At 42.7% G+C, this 22,755-nt stretch overlaps 2 protein-coding genes across 2 annotated transcripts in view; both read left to right on the forward strand.

Annotated features, from left to right (window-relative positions):
• The window catches only part of dnah2 (dynein, axonemal, heavy chain 2), a 62,470-nt gene extending 54,385 nt beyond the window's left edge, over positions 1–8,085 (forward strand). Inside the window, exons 84-88 of the mRNA XM_026161647.2 lie at positions 332–446; positions 6,025–6,201; positions 6,471–6,545; positions 7,417–7,567; positions 7,752–8,085. Coding sequence (XP_026017432.2) covers positions 332–446; positions 6,025–6,201; positions 6,471–6,545; positions 7,417–7,567; positions 7,752–7,906 — 673 coding nt within the window. The 3' untranslated portion in view covers positions 7,907–8,085. The remainder of the gene's footprint in view (positions 1–331; positions 447–6,024; positions 6,202–6,470; positions 6,546–7,416; positions 7,568–7,751) is intronic.
• Positions 8,086–13,155: 5,070 nt separating this feature from the next.
• kdm6ba (lysine (K)-specific demethylase 6B, a) overlaps positions 13,156–22,755 on the forward strand; it is a 109,669-nt gene continuing 100,069 nt past the window's right edge. The window contains exons 1-3 of the mRNA XM_080299866.1: positions 13,156–13,324; positions 14,334–14,470; positions 14,861–14,904. The gene's annotated coding sequence lies outside the window, so the exon portion shown is untranslated. The remainder of the gene's footprint in view (positions 13,325–14,333; positions 14,471–14,860; positions 14,905–22,755) is intronic.

A 22,755-nucleotide genomic window follows, 5' to 3' on the forward strand; every position in this document is an offset into this window, starting at 1 on the left:
TTGTTACCTGCTAAAGTTCAGGCTCTGCGTGCTGAGTTGGGTTCAGCATGCGCTCAGCTTTAACATCAGTCTAGGTTCTTGGCTAGCTTTGTGTTAGCATGCTGTCACTGCAGCTTTCCCAGCTGAAGCTGCGTTAGTATTACAGCGCGGTTGTTTCTGTCCTAGACGCAGTTTGGATTTCACCATCCTGCTCTTGTGCTTATGTGCAAGACGAAGAGTAATTTCAAAAGGCTCAATGCTAGTTACTGCTAAACACCTATCAATCAAATGTTTTACACATTTTGTCACAGTTGACACAGTTTTACTGTAACTGTGTATGTTTGTGTTTTAGATCATCTCTGGTGGAACTGGAGAAAGGGATCAAAGGCTTAGTAGTGATGTCACCCAGCTTGGAGGAGATCTTCAACTGTATCCATGATGCCCGTGTACCATCGCTGTGGGAGAAGGTGCAAACACACACGTGCACACAGTTTATTACAGCTACCAGTGCAGGATAGTTATGATCCTTTACTGATCCTTCTTGGGTCTGTCTCCTTATGCAGATGTATTCTTCTGTATATGTCTCTGCTAGCTCAACAAGAACACTGTAGATTATCAAATGCACTTTTCTTCAACTGTGGGTCCGTTTTTTGGGGGTTGTAGAAATGCAAAGACCTGTTATGAGATTAGACTTCTAGGCTAGAAGTTCATTGAGGTTACAAAAACATTAACCCAAATATGCTCCACTGTGCATTCACTGGTTATCTTTTCTCAGCTGCATGAGGCCGCTTCTCACTGTTTAAAAATAAATCGATGCACTCACACGTCCTATGTGTGAAGCACACGTTCTAAGTCATGACAGATGTGAAACTGCATGTGGTACTTTCTGATTATCTTACTTCATAAAGTTGACAGACAGACTACAACGAGGATGGACTGCTAAGATCAATAGTGCTGAGAAAGCTACTTATTGGAAAATTGGGCGCACATGAAAAGCCAAAGAAGATTTTGCTGAATCAGAACTGAAGTAAAACTGAAAAGGAGTAACAGAATTCGTGATTAAAGGCATACTGTGAAGAGAAATGTAACTTTTCTTTGGTTTGGCCGTGCTGTACTGTATAATCAAGCACTGACCAAGCATTTCTGAATAAGGGTCGCAGATAATATTTCAATACTGACAGAGCGCTGTGTTTATTTTTCCATTACATATTCTGATTTAATCTGCATTTTAAGCCTTCCTCTCCCTGAGATAGTTACCACAGATTCCTTTGGTGTGTTGCTGCTTGACAGAGGCCCTTCAGATGTCTGCTCTGCACTCATATCACATATTGATCCCTGTGATTGTGATCCGATCAGCACGGATCTAATCTGCTTTGAGCCACTGAAACAGCTGCATGCCTGTCTCTGTGCTCACTCACTGGTCTGTTATTAAATGTGTATTTATCCATCACCCTGCCTGGCTACGCAGACATACATTTATTGTTCTGGTCTGTCCACACACACACACACACACACACAGACACACACACACAGATGGGCTCAGTGTGGCTCTGGCTGTATTCCAGCTGTGATTCTGTCCAAATGCTCCATTCTGGCTTCATTATCACTGGACTCTTTACAGTGGGGAGAGAACACAGGGTGCTGTCAGCCCAGGTCAAGAGGCTGGAAAGGCTTCTGACTACAAGGGAGTGTCGGTGTGTGTGTTTAGAGTGTGTTTGTGTGTGTCCACTGACAAGGGTCAGTAAGGGCAGTTCATGTTTATATTCAAGTGTCTGACTTAGAGCTGTGGATGAAAAGCATGTATGTATGCATGTATGTGTTTTTGCTCATGGGTGTATTTGTGAGAGGCTGTTAGTCAGGTGGAGCATACCTCGGGCTTCAGCAGCCAAACAAAGCCAGTGTCTGTGAACTAATCGTAGTGTAATAAGCAAAGTAAACCTTCCAAGGCCTGCTCCACTTTCCTAAAAAGACCCTGAGCTCATTGTGCTCTAGCCAGGAGCTTAAACAGCTCAATATACCGTATGTGTCTGTGCGAGTGTGTGTATCTATTTCCTTTTATAGGAGTATTGGATAGCTATTAGAGTTGTTGCCTCCAGCTGAGCGCCTCTGTTCTGCTGATCACTTGTAAACCTGACGACTCTCCTTATATTTCTTCCCATTCCAGGCTTTTTATTCATCTCTTGGTCTTTTCACTTCAGTTGTGGCTTACTCTTTTTCCTCCTGCTCTCATTTTGTGCACCAGTTCAGTCATTGTCCACCTCCATTCTTCATCGTCTGTATCTCATTCCTGTTTATATGTTGGAAGTATTACCTCCATTCTGCTCTCTTTCTTTCTCGTCACGCTTCATCTGATCCAGGCAGCAACTACAGCCCCTCAAAGAGTGTCCTGCTTATTTATCCCTCCGTCCCTCCATCCCTCTCTTCTCCGCCCCTCCTTGGCATAGCAGCCTGTCATTAGTTCTGAGCTCTCAGACTCATGGCTTTAATTTTGGCCTGCCTGCCTCTCTGTCTCCGGCCATTTTGTATCTGGTTTCCTCACAAGCCTTTGCCTGTATTTGTGTGCGTATGTGCGACGACCATATAATGAATGTGTGTGCGCCTAAGATACATCTTAAATTAATCATTAAATTGTATATTGTCAATAAAGGCTTGGTGGCTTTCCAGACATGAAGCCTACATTTTGAAAGCATTTAGCTCGTCTGTGAACGTGAGGGCCAACGGGAAACATATATCAATAAGATTGATGCTTATCAGTGTTGCTAAGATGGTATTGTACAGTGAAATTATTACACCCATCTTCAACCTAGGCATCTGTTTGGTCTTTTTACTCTATGACAGCCCTTCTTGGCAGATATGGCGGCTTTAACGTCAGTGACAATGCTGAAAGGTTTAATAGCTAGTTCCTCTGAAATGGAGAATTACTAAGTCATGCTGATATTTATTGTTTTGGAAAGTTACTAGGCACGAGCCATTTCCCAGCTATATCTTTACTGTTACAGCTAACACACGTGTTTTGATTATTTTCACTCTCTGAAATTATAGAGAACTGTGACGGAGTCTGTCACACTAACCCATTGTTGTAATTGTTGCTTTTGAGTAAAAGGTTTTTAAATCAGTGAGTAGACTGACAGAAAAAGTGGTTCGCGAGCATTTATTCTTTGGATCTGAGGCATTAATTTATACGTGACACGCCTTTCATTATACAGATATTTTTGTTTGTAAAGCTGTGTTTGGTATTTCACATTGTGTTTGATGTTACTGCAGATAAGATGACTGATAAGCTACTGAAAAAAACAGATATGAGGGGATATGACTAATGCAGGAACAGTTCGTCTGTTCTGCTTTTCCTTATTTTCTGTCGTATATAAAATTGTGGATGCTCACATTAAACAAAATCATAGTTTCAAATATTAAGGCCATGATGTCTTTAAAATGATTCCTTCAAAGATGGTGACCAGGTTTGGTTGCACTTGAGGTTTGATTGCAGAAAAATGGATATAGCTCTTTTTATTGTTATTGTTATAGTTTATTTTTTATAGTTTAATCATTAATCAACAAATTGATTGGTTACAGTATGATGAAATCAACGCCCCTGAGTTATACTAATTGTTAGAATCATCGAAGCGCAGGTGGGGTTTGTGGCAGAAATCGTCCACTCCAGCTTGGTAATCAACCAAAGGCCTTGTGCAGAGTTTACATTCATTTGAAAGCCTGACTTGTCCACCCTAGCTGGAAAACTGGAAAACCAGTTGTTATCTATCGTCCGCCTTACTCAGACTTTCTGAATTCTCAGACTTTTTATGTGATTTAGAGCTCAGCTCAGATAAAATAATTATTGTGGGTGAGTAACTTTAACATCCATGTAGACTCTGAAAACCCTCTTTTGTCTAATGATTTCCCAGTAACGTTACAATAATCGACTACACAGCAGTGGCAAATGGATTTCATCACAGTAGATGTCTTTCTGAAAGCGCTGTAACTAAGTTTAAGTATATAATTCATCCATTGTTATCTTCCTCAACGCCTTGCGCCAAGACGGTGCAGAGCAGCTTAACACTACTGATGTTGATCATCTTGTTAATATCTCTACTTCTTCACTGTGTACAACTCTAGATAATGTAGCTCCTCTAAGTACATGACTCACTGGTATAACTCTCAAATGTGTACCTTAAAGCAGATAACTCATAAGCTGAAGAGGAAATGGTGTCTCTCTAATTTAGAAAATCATTATTTAGCCTGGAAAGCCAATTTGATGCTCTATTAAAAAAAGCTCTCTGTAAAGCTGGAACATCTTACTACTCGTCACCGACTGAAGAAAATAAGAACAACCCCAGGTTTCTCTTCAGCTCTGTAGCCAGGCTGATAAGAAGTCAGAGCTCTGTTGAGCCAACAATTCCTTCAACATTAACTAGTAATGACTTTATGAATTTCTTCACAAATAAAATTTGAATTAATTAATTAATTAATTCTTCGATCTTAAATATGATCAACCTATCTCTAATAATCTGCTATGTACCACAGGCCTTCAAGCTGGCTGTAGTTAAACCGTTACTTAAAAGCATCTCTAGACCCAGCAGTCTTAGCTAATTATAGGCCAATCTCCAACCTTCCTTTCATATCAAAAATCCTTGAAAGAGTAGTTGTCAAACAGCTAACAGATCATCTGCAGAGGAATGGTTTATTTGAAGAGTTTCAGTCAGGTTTCAGAGCTCATCACAGCACAGAAACAGCTTTAGTGAAGGTTACAAATGATCTTCTTATGGCCTCTGACAGTGGACTCATCTCTGTGCTTGTCCTGCTAGACCTCAGTGCAGCGTTCGATACTGTCGACCATAATATCCTATTAGAGCGATTAGAACATGCTGTAGGTATTACAGGTACTGCACTGCAGTGGTTTGTATCATATCTATCTAATAGACTCCAGTTTGTACATGTAAATGGAGAGTCCTCTTCATACACTGAGGTTAATTATGGAGTTCCACAGGGTTCAGTGCTAGGACCAATTCTGTTTACATTATACATGCTTCTCTTGGGCATTATCATCAAAAGACATAGCATAAATTTTCACTGCTATGCAGATGACACCCAGCTCTATCTGTCCATGAAGCCAGATAACACACACCAATTAGTTAAACTGCAGGAATGTCTTAAAGACATAAAGACCTGGATGACTTGAAATGTTCTGCTTCTAAATGCAGATTAAACTGAGGTTATTGTACTTGGCCCTGAAAAGCTTAGAAACACGATGTCTAGCCAGATGCTTACCGTGGATGGCATTAGCTTGGCCTCCAGTAACACTGTGGGTTGGAGTTAATGGAGTTAGTGGCTGCAACTACTTGTAGTCGGTCGCCAAATGCAAAGAAATCAAAATCAAACCAATCACCATGCAACCACTAATTCCTACTTCTGAGGAGGTGGCGCTCTTGTTCCATAATAGAGCCGTTTCAGGCATACAGCTCTAGCTGTGAACACAGGAGGCCCACCCACCCGTGGCTTTGTGAGGGGCAGCCAGTCTAAAGGAGGGTTGAGGGAGATAAAACAGCTTGTTTCAGACAGAGGATGAACCGAGGGGCTGCAGTGTAAGAGAAACAGTGATTATTTAGAATTGTGAATAATGCAAAGTGAGTCCCGGTGAGTTTAATAAGAAATATGTGGAGTTGGAAATGAGAACAGGTCATTGTTACTTACTTTTTATGTATTCGATAATAAAACCAATTATCACAATCACTTTTATGCTTTGGTCAGTTATTTTTAGATCCCAGCGAGTCTTTATGTATTATCAAATCAGTCAAAGCAAGTAAAGGTTTTCCTTTTGAGATTTGAAGATGCCAGCATGCTGAGACATCCTTGTACATTTCCTCTCAATTCTCACTCACCAGTTCAGTTTCGTGTGCTAATGAGACCTACAGGCCATCAGTGCTCAGTGTGACTGCACTGAACAGAACTTGTTCCTGTTTTGAGTAGCTGCCAACAGCTGGAAGCATGAAATGGTTGTAGATTTTCCACGTCTCACTCATCGTCTCTCACACCCACCCTCTCCTCTAGGCATACCCCTCACTGAAACCCCTGGCAGCGTGGACTAGGGATCTTTGCCAGCGAGTCGATCAGTTTGCACGCTGGGCACAGACGACCCAGCCCCCCAACTTGTTCTGGCTGTCCGGTTTCACCTTTCCCAACGGTTTCCTCACTGCTCTTCTGCAGTCATCAGCTCGACAACGCAACGTGAGCATTCACACAACCACATGCGCACAGGAGACGGTTATGTAATCCCGCTCACTTTGTGATTGATGGCCATATATTTTTGAGTGTCTCAGCTTGTTTTAACAGACGGTTTTGTGAGCTGAACCCACTGAATCGTGATTCCAAAACTGAAGATTAAACAGCGAAGATTAAATTTCACACCACATAAAATACACATAATATAGACACCCTACTTTGCTTGCTGCGCAGTGTTTATTTGATGAAAACTGCTCTATTGTGTGTCCCTGCAGATATCAGTAGACATGCTGTCCTGGGAGTTTATAGTGTCCACTGTAGATGACAGCAAGCTCCTTTACCCACCAAAGGTGAGACACATTGTATTTCTTAAAATTGTATAGAAAATGACACTAATCTGCCGCCGGGCTACTTTTTCTGATCCATTAGCTTTCAGCTGTCATTACAGCTTTACATCACATCTTTCATCTTCACTCAGACACTGGCTGTGTTTTTCCCAGAACAATCTATTTTCATTCAAAGCAGCATCTCTATTTTCATCCCTCAAATACACTCACGTTTAGATGTTTGGGTGTTTTTATAGATCATGTAAAATGTTTTGATTGGTCATATTTTCTTACATTGTAATTATTTAATTTCTATCCCTGATCTCTTTTCTCTCTCTTTGATTTTTCAGTGCCAGTCTGCACTTCTATCATTTCTTAACTTGATGTTTTCCCTCATTTTTTTTTTTAGCTTTGACTCTTTTTCCTTCTGTCCAAATGATTTTTTTCTCCCGTTTCTCCCCCGCCTCCCCTTTCTGTTCTCCTCCTTCACACCCTCCTTTTTCCTATCCTCTCTGTACCACTCTTGTGTTCCCATGTTCTCTCTCTCATGACCTACTGCTTCCCATTCACCTCCTTTCTGAGCCACCCTTGTTTTATTCTTATTCTTCTTTCTCTGCCTCTACTCTAGCTTCTCCGTAACCCCCGCCACCCAAACACCACCACCTCTTGCCATCCATCTTTCTTTCTGCAGCTCTCCTCTTCCCTCTTCTTTCCTCTACTCATTTCATTATCTAATTCCTTGGCAGAGCTGTTAGTCATGTTTTCTTTAATGCAAGAAGTCACCTCCAAGCGAGTGTTTATATCACTCCCCCTCCCCTTTACCTATTTATAATCCATGTTTTTTCCACGTTTTCCTGCTCATGGCCTTCCATACCTGTCTCTTTGGCCCCTCCAGGACGGAGTCTTCGTCAGAGGTTTGTATTTAGAGGGAGCGGGTTGGGACAAGAACAACTCCTGTTTGGTGGAAGCTAAACCCATGCAGATGGTCTGTCCTATACCCACCATCCACTTCAAACCAGTGGAAAACCGCAAGAAGATGGCCAAGAGTGAGTGAAATTCCTTACTTCGTTTCACAAACTTTTTTTTATGTTCCACTTTATTTATTTTCATGTGGTTTTTTGTCACCTGTATTATTATGTTCATCCATAAATCACTTAGTTTGGATTCTTGTTTTTGTTCTCTGTCCTGCTTTGTGGTTTCACTGACTCAGTTGTGTGTCTCTGTGTGAAGGTACGTACCTGTGTCCGTGTTACTACTACCCGGTGCGTGCTGGTGGGGCAGGCCGAGCGTCTTTTGTTGTGGGCGTTGAACTTAAATCTGGAGCTGTGACTCCAGAGCACTGGATCAAGAGAGGAACTGCTCTTCTCATGAGCCTGGACAACTGAAGGCTTTAACAATCACGCACACACTGACTGTAAAACGTTGTTTCTGTGCAAGGTTCAGGTATTCATTGTGTAGTAGTTCTTATTTAATTATTTTATCATCTGTTTTTGTGACTGAAATGATTTCAAATGTGAGTTCTACAGTAAAGTGAATTCTATATAAAGTAGGATTTTACACCTGAGCTCGACTCGTTCTTTGACTCTTTGAAGCAGGTCAGACACATTTCTGGAAGCTCTCCTTCTCTTATTTCTTTTTTTTACCTTTTTCTTCTCTCTGCTCTTAAAATGACCGACTGTGCACTCCTCTCCACAGACCTCCATCAGTCTTTCCATGCTGACCCCCTCTTACCCTGCTGAAACACACACATTAACACACCACCGTCTACATACACATGCACAGGAAATCTCCGACTGTGAGGTATCGGCGCTTACTGGAAACCTACTTCTTTGTAACATCTGGATCAAGTGACTGTTGGGTCACGTAAGCGTTTGACTGTGTGCTCAGTGGATTCCTTGGTAACATGATGAGCTATTACATCTATTTTATGCGTTTTTAAAAAGTAGACAGGTCTGGTCTGTAAGTGCATGAGCAGAATAGCATGATTGGAAGGAATAGTGGCTGTTTTTATTCAGCTGTATATCCAAAATTGGCAAAAAAAAAAAGGTAAAGAAGCCCTTTTGACCCCTCAGCCATAAAAGGCTAATGGGCTATTGTTACCCCGCCATGGCCAGAGTGGCTATCCTCCACCTGAAGCTCAAAGTGACCTGATGACCCCATCTTTGGAAGGTCTTACTGTATAGTATGTTTATCACAATATAGAGGCTGTGAAACACCAGACACCACGACAATGTGGGCCTGCTGAAGCAGTCTTGAATAAAGTAATGGTTCAGAGTTTGTTCTGAACATTGTGCAGGTCCGATCCTCCTTTGTCTTTTCTGCTAAAGGAGGTTTGAACAGTTATTAAGTGGAAGATTTGACCCCATTCCTCCACATACCCCGCAAATTTATTTTAATGGTTAGTGCAGATTAGAATGGTTTGTGTTATTGGCTTAAGCGGGCTGTGTATATGTGAATGTAGTACTAAATGCTTCACATATTTTCCACTGCATATTTCCAGTGTTTATGAGGAGGTCATAATATATTCCTTCTTGGTTTTTTCACACTTAGTGCTCTAACAGTCATGAAAATATGAAGCAATTGCGTTCGTTTTACAACCTTTAGACTAAAATAATGTTGATAGAAATGTGCAAGAAATTAAATTTGTCTTGTTTTTGCATGCACGTATGCAGAAACGTGTCCAGGGTGTAAAAAAAATAAAAAGCAAGAAAACAATGCAGTTACTCAAGGTGAGGCAGAGGACATTTTTATGCTAATATGCATGTCTCCCGAGCTTGGAAAAACAAGGGGAGGAGAGGGGGGGCAGTGGGTGAAGGAGAAATGAACCCATTCAAACAAATGAATTCTAATGAAGCTTCACAGACAAGACGTTTGGAGTCAGTCAGCGCTGTGAGAGGGAGGGAGAGGGAGAAGCCCCGGACTTCCCCACTGGAAAAGGACTCGGCCCAAACTCCTGAAAGGGAGGGCGAGAAAAACAAGAGAAGGGACCCTGGAGAAAGTAAGCTGGGAGGAAGAATGATTCCAGTAATGAGAGAGGGGGAACCAGTGAGGGGGCGGGGGGAAGCTGAGTTCAAGGTTGTATTCAGAATTAAGGACTGTCCCCCTCAAAGACCAACACAGACTTCCTCGAGGTTTAAGAGCCTCTTTATCAGACCTAGGTCTGTGTGTGTGTGTGTGTGTGTGTGTGTGTGTGTGTGTGTGTGTGTGTGTGTGTGTGTGTGTGTGTGTGTGTGTGTGTGTGTGCGCGCATTGGTGGTCTCTAGTTGGGTGGGAGATGGAGGAGTGAACACATGGAATTCAAATTCAAATTGGCTGATTCTCCATCCTGATTGTAACAAATATCAGGCTTGGGAGGTGGGTTTTTGTTTTTGTTTTTTGGATGAGAGCTTAAGCTGAAGTAAACTTGAATGTTGATGTGCTGTGGAGTCGTTTTAGAAACACTGTACAAGTGGTACTACTTAACCCTCCTCACTGACGCGATGTGCGCAGACAGGGATTCAGATTATATTGCTCATCTTCCTCGCGAGACCTGGTGACACTGCATCACCACAGTGGATTTTAGAGGCAATGTTCTTGGAAGGGAGTATTGATTAAGAAGACACCTTTTCCATCTGCCCATCCCCTTAAATTGAAAACACTTTGAAGAAATGTTGGGAGCATTTATTCAGCGCGGGTGAAAACAGGATCCAGGATCCACCTTTTTGTGAACTCTTTTTAGACGACAAGGAAGGGAAGTGTTTAATCACACGTCTCGCTCTTGAACACAGACTGTTGCTTGTCTGCGTTTGGAGAAGCCCTGACAACAGCTCAAGAACTCCTGAGAGCCAACCCGATCTCAGTTGGCTTTATTTGACTTCGCCTTGAGCTCATTTGATTTCCCGGCATGCTTGCGCGCAACTTTTCCGTTTCTTGGGAAGTGTAAGGCACCTGACAAGATTACAACTACGAGTGGCTCTTTGGGCCCCATTCGGTTCCAGCAACTCTTCACCCAGCTGAGAGCTGGACTCTTGAACCAAATGCTTACGAGAGGAGAGGAGAGGAGGGGGGCGGGAACTTGCGGCTCGGTTGTTCGCGATCGAATAGTAGTTAATAGTGGAATTTGGGCAAGTTGTACAGTGTGTTTGCCAGTGACTATGGAGGCGGGGCAGTTAATGTCCAAGACTCTTCCACTGAAAATAAACCTGCATGAGGGAAGAGAGAGAAGGAGAGAGAAAGGGAGCGGAGGGAGGGAGGAGGAAGGGAAAGAGCCTTTCAGCGGGGACAGAAGGGAAAGAGTCTCCGTTTCAATGGAATAAAAACTGCGCAATTTCTTTACGCACTCCCTGCTCGGATCACTCGCACCGTTGCTGTCCATGAGACGGATATCAGCAGCGCTTTCTGGATGATTGTTGGCGGGGGGGAGTCCGTTCCCCATTGCAACCCCCCCCGCTGTCTTTGAGGCTTTTTTTTAAGGCTTCACCAGCTTGCGATTTTTTTCTTAACCCGATGGTGTTCAGATGAAGGAAAAAGAAACGCGATATGACTGTGAAGATGCAACATCACTGATGAGTGTGTTCGTCATGCCTTGCCCATGGGCGAACGCATCCACATTTTCTGTGCCGGAGGGGGGCGGGGAGGGGGGGTCTGCGATCTCTGCGTGCGCAGTGCTTCCCCGTGTCATAATTTGCGCCTAAACGCGTTATTACGGACGTTGAATGGAAAGGCTTAGTATTTTATTTTTCGTCAGTGGGGGAGATGAGAGGGCTTTTAGAGGTCTGCGTCATCCCGTGGCCGTGGAAGGAGATGGGCTACTTTGCAGATTTTCCACTGTTTTCACAGCCAGAGTCAGCGCGGCACCTCCCCAGCACGTTTTGGATCACACACAGAAGGTAAGCTCTCCGTACCTCTGTCAGGCATGCTGGCCTTATACCTAATTGTAGGGGGGTGAGACTCCATTGAAAACAACCTGAACTACAATGTCCTCTTTCGTTAACCTTGTAAAAAAAATGTGAGCTGCTTCTAGAAAATGAGTCCAGCAAACTGAAAATGTTGCACAGCAGAAAGGCGGAATTTCTGTGGGGTCTGTAGTAGCCTCACGTGTCCTTCTTTTTTTTTTAACCATAAGGACACAATTTGATGGTATTATGTAATTGCTTGTAGAGCAATAGGCTGCACCGCTCCAAGTTTGCAGTGATAAAGGTGGAGAAGTTTCGATGTTGTTGCTGATTTGTTGCGTTTTTTCCCCTTTTTTATGTTGCAGACAGCTGCGTTAAAAAAAAGAAAGAAAGACCCAATTTCATATACAAACTAAAGTTGGTGATGTCATGTTTTCTACGGTAAGGAAGGCAGAGTTTACAGGAAGGTACGTCTGGAGTTGGTGATGTCGCAATCGCCGTGTGCCGATTTCCGTTAACAGATTTGCAAATGTAAGGAAAAAGACCACGGAGCGTGTCCGTGGGTGTGAAATGCAGCGCGTCACTGGGATGTGTTTTGGACATTAGTACGGGAGAGGGGGGGCTGATAAGAGCCAGCTGAATGAAATTGGGGGGGGGGGGGGCTCGTTGGTGTCGGCAGAAGGAGTGTCGCATTTTCTTTCTGAGATGTCATGTGGTGAAGTTGTGGCGGGTTCTTTACCAGGAAGAGCGTTTGAATTTTCTTCCCCTTGGATTTTTTTTGTCTCCACCCCTCTCCCTGTTGTTCCTCTAGCACTTTGGGTACTCCGCCACTGGAGGGCAACCCAGGACAGAGCTTCACCTTCGAGTAGGTTACTTTTATGTCCGTATGGAAATGAATATATTTGCGTGACAGGACCTCAGCTATGACTGTTTGCATACAGCGAGGCGAACAAAGGTCACCCAGGGACCTGCTGTTGTCTGTAATGAAGCCTCCTGAAGCAGGCAGGCTCGGCTGTGTTAAACCAACCGAACATGTTTATCATTGTTGTTGTTATTTTGTTTAAATATGGGGACTCGGTTCAGTTTAAGTTAACTTCCAGATTGGTGTCTTGTTACACTATTTAGCCTCAATAACTGTAGATGTTGATGCTAGCTTGGATGCGAACAACTCTGACGTAAAGACTAAAAACAGTCTAAAAATAGTTCATTTTATTTTTTTTAAGGAAAAAAATATTCTTTTTTTCTCCTAAAACCATATTTTAAAAAATGTAAAAATGTTTTTTCCCCCACAACTAACATCAGCCCCTTTTTCTCCTTGGAAACCCGCATGGGAAATAATGTCTCTATTTGTATGATGCTACACTTTTACGACTTTAAATCCCATGATGCACTGAGTTTTCACTGTTCTTTTTCACGCCAAGGTTATTGTAGTTAACTAAAAGTAAACTAAAATTTAAAACTCAATATGAGTCTAAACTTTTATGTCTGTGAGACTGTGAGTCACTGCTTACCATAAATACAATAATAATTAAAAAAGACTAAACCTATTGTCCAAACAATAAATTAAACTGAAAAAAAGAAAACCCACTTTGAGAACTAACTGAAACTAAACTGAATTAAACACAAAAATTAAAAAGAAAATGAAATAAAAACTAATAAGAAAATACAAAAATATAATAACTCTGTTTCATTCACTATGTGCTTACACCCCACTCTGCATTTAATCATCAGTTATTATTATTTTTTGCTCTTTTCCTCAGCGTGTCTTTGTCCCGTCTTCCTCCCTTCACTGCCAATCAGATGTCTGGCTGCCCCTGAGCTCGGTTCTGCTGGAGGTTTCTTCCTGTTAAAAGGGTTTTTCCTTCCCACTGTTGCCAAGTGCTTGCTCATAGGGGATCGTCTGATTGCTCGGGCTTTCTCTGTTTTATTGTGAGTCTTTACCTTACAATATAAAACACAGTGTTGTTTTGTTTCTATTGAATTGAATTTAAATTAGGTTTAAATATTAACTCCCACAATGCAATGCATTAGAGAGGGTATTAGAGGTGGGAATCACCACACACCCCCGGATGCAATTTTTAACATTTTACAATATCCCAAGTATTGCAAATCATATATTGTGATTTATCCCCTTTTAAACAGCAAATGATATCCTCAGAGTTAAACTTGGTCAGTCGATTTGTTTTTATTCAAGGAGTTACGTCACTTTAAAACCTGCTATAAATGTTGCCATACGTCTGCTATCGGTCTGCCATTGAATTGGATCAAGTTTGCAATTACATGGAGTCTGTTTCTGATAATTGACTGTGATAAATCATTGAAAATCACATATCTGTCGACATCTACATGGACAAAAATTCATATTTAACAATTACATTTGTGCTCTGCAACCTTCCTGTTCTGTAGGAATATAACCAGAATACAACCAACTGGCAGTCAGCTGAGTCTCCTCATGTTGGCAGTCTGTCCTCATTAATATATCAGCGCACACTTATTTATGAAACATTCGACAGCCTTTCTGAGCGTGACTGCAGTCAGTCCAAGTCATACTGTGACTGTTTGTAGAAAGGTCACCTCTGCATTAGTTTTGCAATCCAAAGTGGATGTGAGTGAGTCTTCCTCCAAATCTGGGCAACCATTTACCAATTTAGTAACCACAAGTTGCAATCAGTTTCATCATCTGTCACTTTCTGTATGGACTTTGCTGTTCCAAGCTATTTTTTGGACAAATTGGTGAAATGTAAGAGCGTGTTTTTACCTCTAGATGGTGCCACACTTTCAGTCCAGGTCTTACTATTTATGGGCTTTAATAACATCTGCTAATTTCCCTGACTTTAGTGTTGGAAAGGCAGATAGGCCTCTCTGAATCACTGTGTTAAAATGCTGCTGTGTAGATGTCTGTCACTAACTGATCTATGTATACCTCTCCTGTTCACAGGGACAAAGTGGGGAGCATGGCTAAGCCTTGTCGCGACCTGTTTAAAGAGCCGCCGGCGCCCGACTGAGGCCATGAGTTTGGCTGGCTACACTGCAGGCAAGAATGAGCAAGTGCATCAGCCCCACAGCATGGAAATGGTAAACACGCCTTAGTGATGAAGGATGCTCATAGACACCTAATAGTTTTATGCATGGTTATTGCAATTAAGAGCAGTTGCTAAAACACTGCTGCCACATGCAGTTTTTGATTATTCCAAACTTCCAAAAAATATTTTAATAGTCACTTTTATAGACTAAAAAGACTCTAATATTCACCCAGTATTTGTTCATAGTATCTGACTTATAACCCGCTTTAAAATTATTCTGCACTATGTTCTATCAAACTATCAACAGCACTAACATTGATTGGTATCTGAGAAGGCTCTTAACAGAAATACTGCTCTGATCTATACTAGTATCAAATTTTTTGAGTAATTGGACAGATTCTCATCAGATCCATTGATTTTATCGGCATGTTTTCTCCTGCAGGGAGGCAGTCTGCACCTGGCCTCTGCAAGTGTCCACCTGCTCAGGTAAGACCTTTCACCTTTTACCCAGAGCCTGAACTACCAGCGCTAGCTCTACCTGCCAGCTCCGCAGTGACAAATGGGATGTGCATGAGTAAACCGTTTAGCCATGATGGAAACCTCTCTGTGTTCTGTTTGTCTGTCTTCCACTAGAGATTTTACGTTGTAGTCGGCTATTGTTTTGCATGTGTATTACTTACATAGGCTGAACCAGAGGCTAAGTGGCCTTGAATACGCTTTAACTTCCATACATTTAAAGGTTTTCTTCTCTGTTCTGCCCTGCTGTTCGCCTGCATTTACGAGGCGTGTACCAGGCAGAGAAAAAAATGTAGTTCTGCTATTTTACTGATATAAATCTTTCTCTGTTTGCCGTTCTCACCACTGTCATGGTTGGGGCCCAGGCTAGAGCCATGCACACGTAAGCTTCTCTGTTTTACAGATGTAACACCATTATTTAGGTGTACACGCACCTAACCCTGCACCAGTTCTGTTTCATTTTCACACTTGAAACACTCTCTAGCATACCTCTCAAACACCCCCACTCATCAAGGGACAAATGCACACATGCTCGCCAAGCCTCACACACCTGCAGTGTTTTTTGTGATTCGGCCAGCTCTGCTTTATTGCATGCATTTATAGCTGGCAATGAATCTGATCCATTAGAAACATGAATTCACTACACATTACACGCAGCCTTGCTTAAGGCCGTTATTCTCGCACACGCACGTGCACGTACATGCTGAGCAAAGTATAGCTGCAAGAGCCTCGGAGAAGGAAGCGAGACAGGAAGGTTTGTAGTTCAAATAAGAAACAGCATCGCAGCGTCAAACCCAGAGTGGTGTCAAGAAGGTTAGTCAAACTGCAGAGATTACTAACCAAGGAAATGCAGAGATTACTGCTGTATAAGAATCAAACCATGAATGGATCAACCTGTGTGAATTAAGCAGATTGTGGTTTGCGACAGGTAGCTGACACCGCATGTGCAGAACCAGAGAAGCAGCCAAATATAACATCTAGACGATCAGAAGATGTTTTTTTTAGTAGTTTTTGTTTTCAGTGTCGTCACTTAGGACTTGATAGTCGGGGAGATTGTGCTGCTGTATACCTGTGCAGATTCACGTGTACTTAGTTGGAAATGTGTGACATGTGCAAAAGTGATGAATATTGTGGTGCTGATGTAGAGCCAGCTCTGTTTTACTGCTTTATTTTAACAGGTTTAGCATCTCCAGCAGACGTTTTTTCAGTTCCAAGATAACCATGGCTGCCAGACTCTGGGACTCTTGCACTTGCCCCTTGCGTAGATAATAACGTCGGTGGTTTGAATTTTGGGCCCAGCAGTTATGTGGTGCAGTACTGGAGTTAGAGTTTTGGCACCGGCACCCTGCCGCTGTAAAAAAGGTGAAAGCCTCGCAGTCGTCTTTTTATTTGCTGTATTGTTTTTGGTACGTTTGGTCACCTTCCTGAGGATGACCGTGTATCAGATGCAGTTGTACTATCTTGTGAAATTCCATCCATAGTGACTGCAGGTCTATCTGATACGCTTGTGTTGGTGTTGTTCCTGTATCAACATAATAAGGCTTGTCCAGGATTAACGTTAGACCTGACCAATCACATTGTTATGATGTCATAGGTTTTTTTGGGGGATAAAAACCTGCTGATTTCCACTCAGGAAAAAACCCAAACAGGGAGTGTTTAGGGTCGGGGTTAGGATGTGATTGTGGTGAGGGTTACGGTTATGGGGTTAGGTTTACGGTTTGCTGCGCGGTGTCACAGCGTTTCCACGTTGCAAAAGTGTGACGGCACTGCACTGTGATTGGTCACTTGCAGTGTTGAACCAACATTAGTTTTGTTGATCCAGGAACAACACTAACAGGATGATATGAGATCGAGCGTGAGTGCACGACAGCCTGTTAATCAGATCGTAGGTATTTCTGATTATTTTATTATAACATTCTTTCTTTACGTCCTTCCAGTTTATGCGTCTTTTTTCACGCCAAGTTGTTTGACTGTTATACAAGCCCCAGAGGAACAGGCTGGGTGCTGTATGTGGAGTAAGGCTGAAAGCGTACTGTGGCCCAGGCCCAGTTTCGGCGTGACTGACAGCCTTTTGTGTGAATCCCCCCCTCTTAGTGTTGGTTTGAGTCCAAGAGAGCCACCTCCAAATAGCAATAATAAATCTAACGCTATGATGATGTCACCACGCTTGACTTATAGAGCTTGGCAGCACCCTCTCCACTTTTTGGCCCATTGTAAGTGAAACAATTCCACATGGAGCACCTGGGACCAGTTTTGCCAGATGGTTTATTTGGACAGGGATCTAGTTTAAGACCTGGTAGATGAGTGGCACATGTTCGGCTGCAACCCCACAGAGAGAGTGCACCATAAAAGCGCAGCCCTGCAGACGCTGATGGAGTGGAATAAGCCACAAATTTAATTTGAACAGGAATGACGGCTCAGATATGTCCACATTAGAAAAAAGAAATGCTTATAAAGTGAGGTGAATAACAGACATTTCAGTTGGATAGGCTTGGAAAAATGCTGCTTTTACTACTCAGCTCCATCCTTTATGCAGCAGGTGACTGTCTGATACTGGGTTTAGGGTAGGCCTATCAAAGGCTCGTGTCCACAGGCCTTTAATGTATTTTCTTCCACCTGCATTCATCACTTTCACTTTTCTGTCACCAACCAATCAAAATGAAAAAAAAAAAAAAGAGGCGGTTGGCCTTTGATATGCGTTTACTGTCCTTTTGGAGTATCACCGCTGTAAATAATTGAAAATACTCTGACGAAGAAGGCTTTTGTAACCTAGCAACAATAAGCGGTTTGAATTTAAGGTCATGGGCACAAAAAGAAAATGCTGTCTGTGGACACAGACGCTGGGATTTGGCATCTTTTCACCACCATCGTACTCCTCCGCTTCTTTCTTTTAAACACAAGCAAACACGTGCAATCCACATATGAGTGGCCCAGCACAGACATGTTAAATTAAACATGTTTAATTTAACTTCAACTGGGATGAAACTGAAACGAAACGATGCTTCTGGTTCAAGGGAGAGCAGACTGTGAGGCAGGATATAGAGGAAGAGAGGTGGTGAGAGCTGAGTCAGGATGCCCGGGGGTAGGACAGCAGGAAGCAGTGGGTGAGGAGGAGGAGGACAGGAAGTAAAGGGAGGGGGAGAGACTCCTCTTCATCGTCGTTGTTCTCATCCTCCTCCTCCTCCTCCTCCTGTCATCATCAGCAGTGTCATTGAGGGAGGAGTGGTGTAGGGAAGAACCGTAGAGGTGGAGCTGACATCATCCACTTCCTGGAGGTCTACGAGGGCGTTTTGCTGCTGCATAAAGCACATTAAACACACACGTTTACAGCATCAAAGCTGTTTAATGCTTTTAAATAACAGCTGGCAGAGAGAGAGGGAAAAATCGTATTTCTTTTACTACAAGAGACTGAAGGGGAAAAGAACGAACGGAGAGAAATCTCACAGTGGAAGTCGAGATAAAGATGTGATGAAACCAAGTGTTCCTCTGCCTGCTGGGTTATATAACGCTCATGTGAAAAAAGGGCACTGGGTTTGTGTGTGTGTGAACTCTTTTTTAGGCTGTGTTGTTATTTGTGTTTGTGTGTGTAGAGGGTGACAGAGCCAAAAGATGCCTCTCCTTCACTGCCAGGCTTGTTGTTTTGGCCCGCATTTCGCAACCGTCACAATTCTCCGGTGGTAGGCTCCATATTTGCGTGTCTGCGTTACTACACGTTTAATAGGCCAGCTACTTAAATACTTGAACGTCCGTTGGTGTTTGTGTTAATGTGTGCACCTGCGTCTGATCCCCCGCAGTGTTTTTTCTTTTAGGCAGTTAGGGGTGGTTAGATGGTGCAAGATTAGTGTGAGGTTGTGGTAATTTAAGCAAATGGAGGCAATATGGGGAGGGTTGCACTAGTTTTTTAAAAAGAATTACGTGGGGTAGGTGCTGACATAGCTTTTTAATGCAATACAACAGCTGCACACAAACAAAGCTACAAATGAGGAGAGCTGCTGAGGAAAGTGACTAGATGTGTGATTATTAGACAGTTTTGTGCTTATGTGTGGTTTGATTACCTTCAACTTTACTTTTTCTGCAACTGACCAGTGTAATATCAATAAAAATACAAGACATTATACAGTTACAGTTACAAAATGCCTTAAAATTCATGTTTTAAAACTGGGGAAAGTCTGCCCTGGGCCACTCCAGCTCAAAGTTTTCTGTTCAACCGTCTCTGAGTTATGCACAGTTAAAACATAGCTATGAGTGCTATAGATTTCTAGCTACATGTATCCATATTTGCTGCTCAATATAAAATTTCACTTTCGGGCCTTTTTTTCACACAAATCTGAGGTGATGTTTGAACATGAATATTTCAAAAACTAATTAAGATAAAAGCCTGAAGTTTTCTTGGTCTTTCTTACTTTCAAAACAAATTAGGATCTGTAATTTGTTATTATAAATCATAATTGACCTCCAAAACACACACCTGAGGCCTCAGTTATAAAGGGCTTGAGACTGGTTGGCAACCCCTGGTTGCTAAGTAAAAATGAGTATTCCCAGAGTGGTTCTGGCAGGTAAAACCTGTCGATTGCTTTCATTGCTAGCAGATTTCCAAAAATGCCCATAATTTGCAAGAAAAGCGTGACTACAAACACAACTGCTCTACAAATGGTAGAAAAACTGTGAAAAGTGCGACACAAACAGCTTTCATGTTACAGGTAGCGTGTATTTCTTGCTGGTTTGTGTTTTACCTTTTTGAGATTTACCACCAGTGGCTAGTAGGGAGTCATTCACCAGTCTCTAGGCCTGCACGACTGGAGCTTTAGTGGTTGTTTTCACAACAATTGCCATTACCTCCAGCATCCTCTCTCCATCCGCTTGGGAAACACACATTTTATCCTCATGACCAGTGTTTGCCAGATGATCAGTGACTGCTCTCTAGGCCTGTGTGATTGCAGCCTGAAAGACCAATAACTACACAGACAGTAGCAGGCGCTCTCTCGGGGTGCTGCAGGACGTTTGACAAAATGCAAATGAGGGACGTTAAATCTAATATTGTAACCGAGGGAGAGACGGCGTCATAGCATAAACAACAATACTGATTTATTTCTAATATCGTAACCTTGCGTGTGCTTTATTTGTTTCCTTGCCCTTGAGTTCAACGTTGAAGACTTCTGAAAGAGAAATGTTTGGTAGAAGAACACTGCACGGACAAGACAAGTATCATCGACTAGCTTATTTCATTTCAGTATTTTGAAGTTAGCTTGATTTGTCAGAGGTGCTAATTAATTTTCCCAAGTGGCAACAAATAAAAAACTGGGGCTATTTTGTAGGACGATGCAGATAAGCTTATAAAGACATAAAATTAATAGTAGGCAGAATTAAATTCAGTTTCATTTATACAGCGAAACATCACATGTCTTCATATGAATTGAGCTGCACCACTAAGCTGAAGTGATTTCAGCATATCGGTGCTACCACAGTCCCAGTTTACCTCCTTGGGAAAATCAATTGCTTATCTGTGCTCTAGAGCATACTTGTCGGATCCTTTTATGAAGTGCAATTTGTTGTTATTGGCGAAATCATAATGGCTGCAGTCACACAAAGTTCACTGGCAGACAGTCGCCTTTAAAAGTGTACATGACCAATAAACACCTGCACTCATGTTGATGCTGAATATGGTGTTTTTTTATATCACTCTCTGTTGGACATCTTGAACTTGGCTTGTCTCCCACTATAATAAACCTTGATAGCTGAGCCACACGCAACGTGAGAACTTTAATTGGATTTTTAGCATCTGATCATTTGTTGTGTTGTCTAGGGGGGGAAAAAGGACACATTTGTCTGTTTGTGAGGACTTGAGGAAAAACTTGGCTGTAGCTTTTGTTGCTGCCTTGAAAAACTCAGGGCAGAATATGGAGACGGTCTCTGCCTAAAAAAGCCCAAAGACATGTGGCTAAAACGCTTACACAAGCTTTAGTAGATGGTGGCTGTGCATTCCTGTTGAAGAAAAAGTGTAAATCTCATCAAATCCTAGCTTCTTCTGACTCTCCCAAACCAAATCCCTTTCTCGAACAAATCCACTGCCAACCCCCTTCAAAGTGGGGGAGAAATCACTGCAGCTATAAGCTTTCTTGTGTTGTGCTCTCTCACCCTCAGACCCTCCCTTCCCACCGTCGTCTCCCCATCTTTCTCACCCAGCTCCTGTTTTGGCTTTCTGCCTCTCAGGTTTCTCCCCACCCCCAGCTCCACTATCTACCCCCCCACCCCACCCCTCTGTGGCCCCCCTTTGACCCCCTGTTACCCCACATATACCCCCCCTCACCCTCCCTTTCCCCAGGGCAAGCCCACAGCTCCCAGTCCTTTGTGCCTTCTCTTCCCTTCCCTTCCCTTCCCCTCCCTCCATCCTCCACCTCTGTCTCCCCCTGCCTTTGTGTGCGAGAGGCCAGCAAAGGGAGAGAGTGAGGGTGTAGAGGAGGAGAGACGGAGCGACAGGAGCTAGGATGGAGAGGGATCCTATAGACGAGATGTGAAGCTGGAGCTTGAAGCCGTTTGTTTATACATGTTCGGTCCTGACTTTTGGGTTTACACCGAGAAAGGTGGTGCGTCCACCTTTACCCTGCAGAAATGTTCAGTCTTTGATCTCTTTCTACATTATAATGTGATATGTGACAAAAAGACATAAAAAACAAAATACTCACACCATCTCTGCCTAGAAGGCGTGGCCTAAATATATATACCGTCAGTTCTCTCTCTCCTTTTCCATTTAGGCACTTTATTGAGTTCTTGCACAGCTGTAAACACAATCGCTGTAGTTAAATGAGTGAAACGGAGGAAAATAGCCTGTTTACGGATGGAGAGTACAAGAAAAACTCTGGCTCTCATGTCACTAGTTCAGATAACTGGATTGACTTAAAATGTGAGTGTATGTGGTCAGTCGAAACACACAGCTGAAATATCCTCTGTGGTTAGAGCTTTACAGGTTCTAGTAATTTTTGCTAGTTTGGTTAGGACTTACAATAATATACATCGGTCACTGTGGGATGGACACAGGACCTCTGGGGTTGTCCTGTGGTATCTGGCACCTGCAGATTGAGAGCGGATCTCTTCAGATCCTGTGGGTTGCGGAGCGGGAGTCTGTGGATACGGTTCGTTCCAGTGCATTCCACGGATGCTTGATTGGATGTGGATCCAGATTGTTTCGGAGTTCAGGTCCATGCGCTGGCCTCTTTGACTTGTTCCTCAAGTTGTTTCTGAGCAGTTTTTGCTATTTGGCTGGCACATCCTCTTGCTGGGAGACGCCACTGCTTTTTGGTAATTTCAGTTGGTCTCCAACATTTAAGCGAGTGGATCAGGTCCAACTGAAACCCCAAATGATTGCAAAGGTTTCCTGGGAGAGCAGTACACTGCAACGTGATGATCAATGTTGGTCGCTTCACTTTTAACTGGTTCCAGTGCGTATATATTATGTCCAAGTCAACAGGGGGCGACATGTAGCAGTTGTAACACAGACAGTATGAGAATCCAGCATACTGTAAAATCAGACTGCAGACAGTGTAGCGCATACACAGGTTTTTATTATCTGCCGTAAACAAAAACAATGCTAGATTTTAAGTCAGTCAGTATTCTTGAAAATCTTTCGAAGTGCTTGTATGTGTGCCCGTACATATTCATGAACGAGAAACTTTGTCATTAGAAACTTACTCATGAGTAACTGAAGTCGTAGTTGACTTGCCTAAGCTTTTAAGAGCTGCATTTAAAATCACGTGTCACCCTCACAAACATAAACAGAACAGAAAAAGACACAGGTCGCCAAACTTAGATACTGGGAATAGGTCA

Source organism: Astatotilapia calliptera, chromosome 3 (assembly GCF_964374335.1).
Source record: "Astatotilapia calliptera chromosome 3, fAstCal68.1, whole genome shotgun sequence".
Lineage (NCBI taxonomy): Eukaryota > Metazoa > Chordata > Actinopteri > Cichliformes > Cichlidae > Astatotilapia > Astatotilapia calliptera.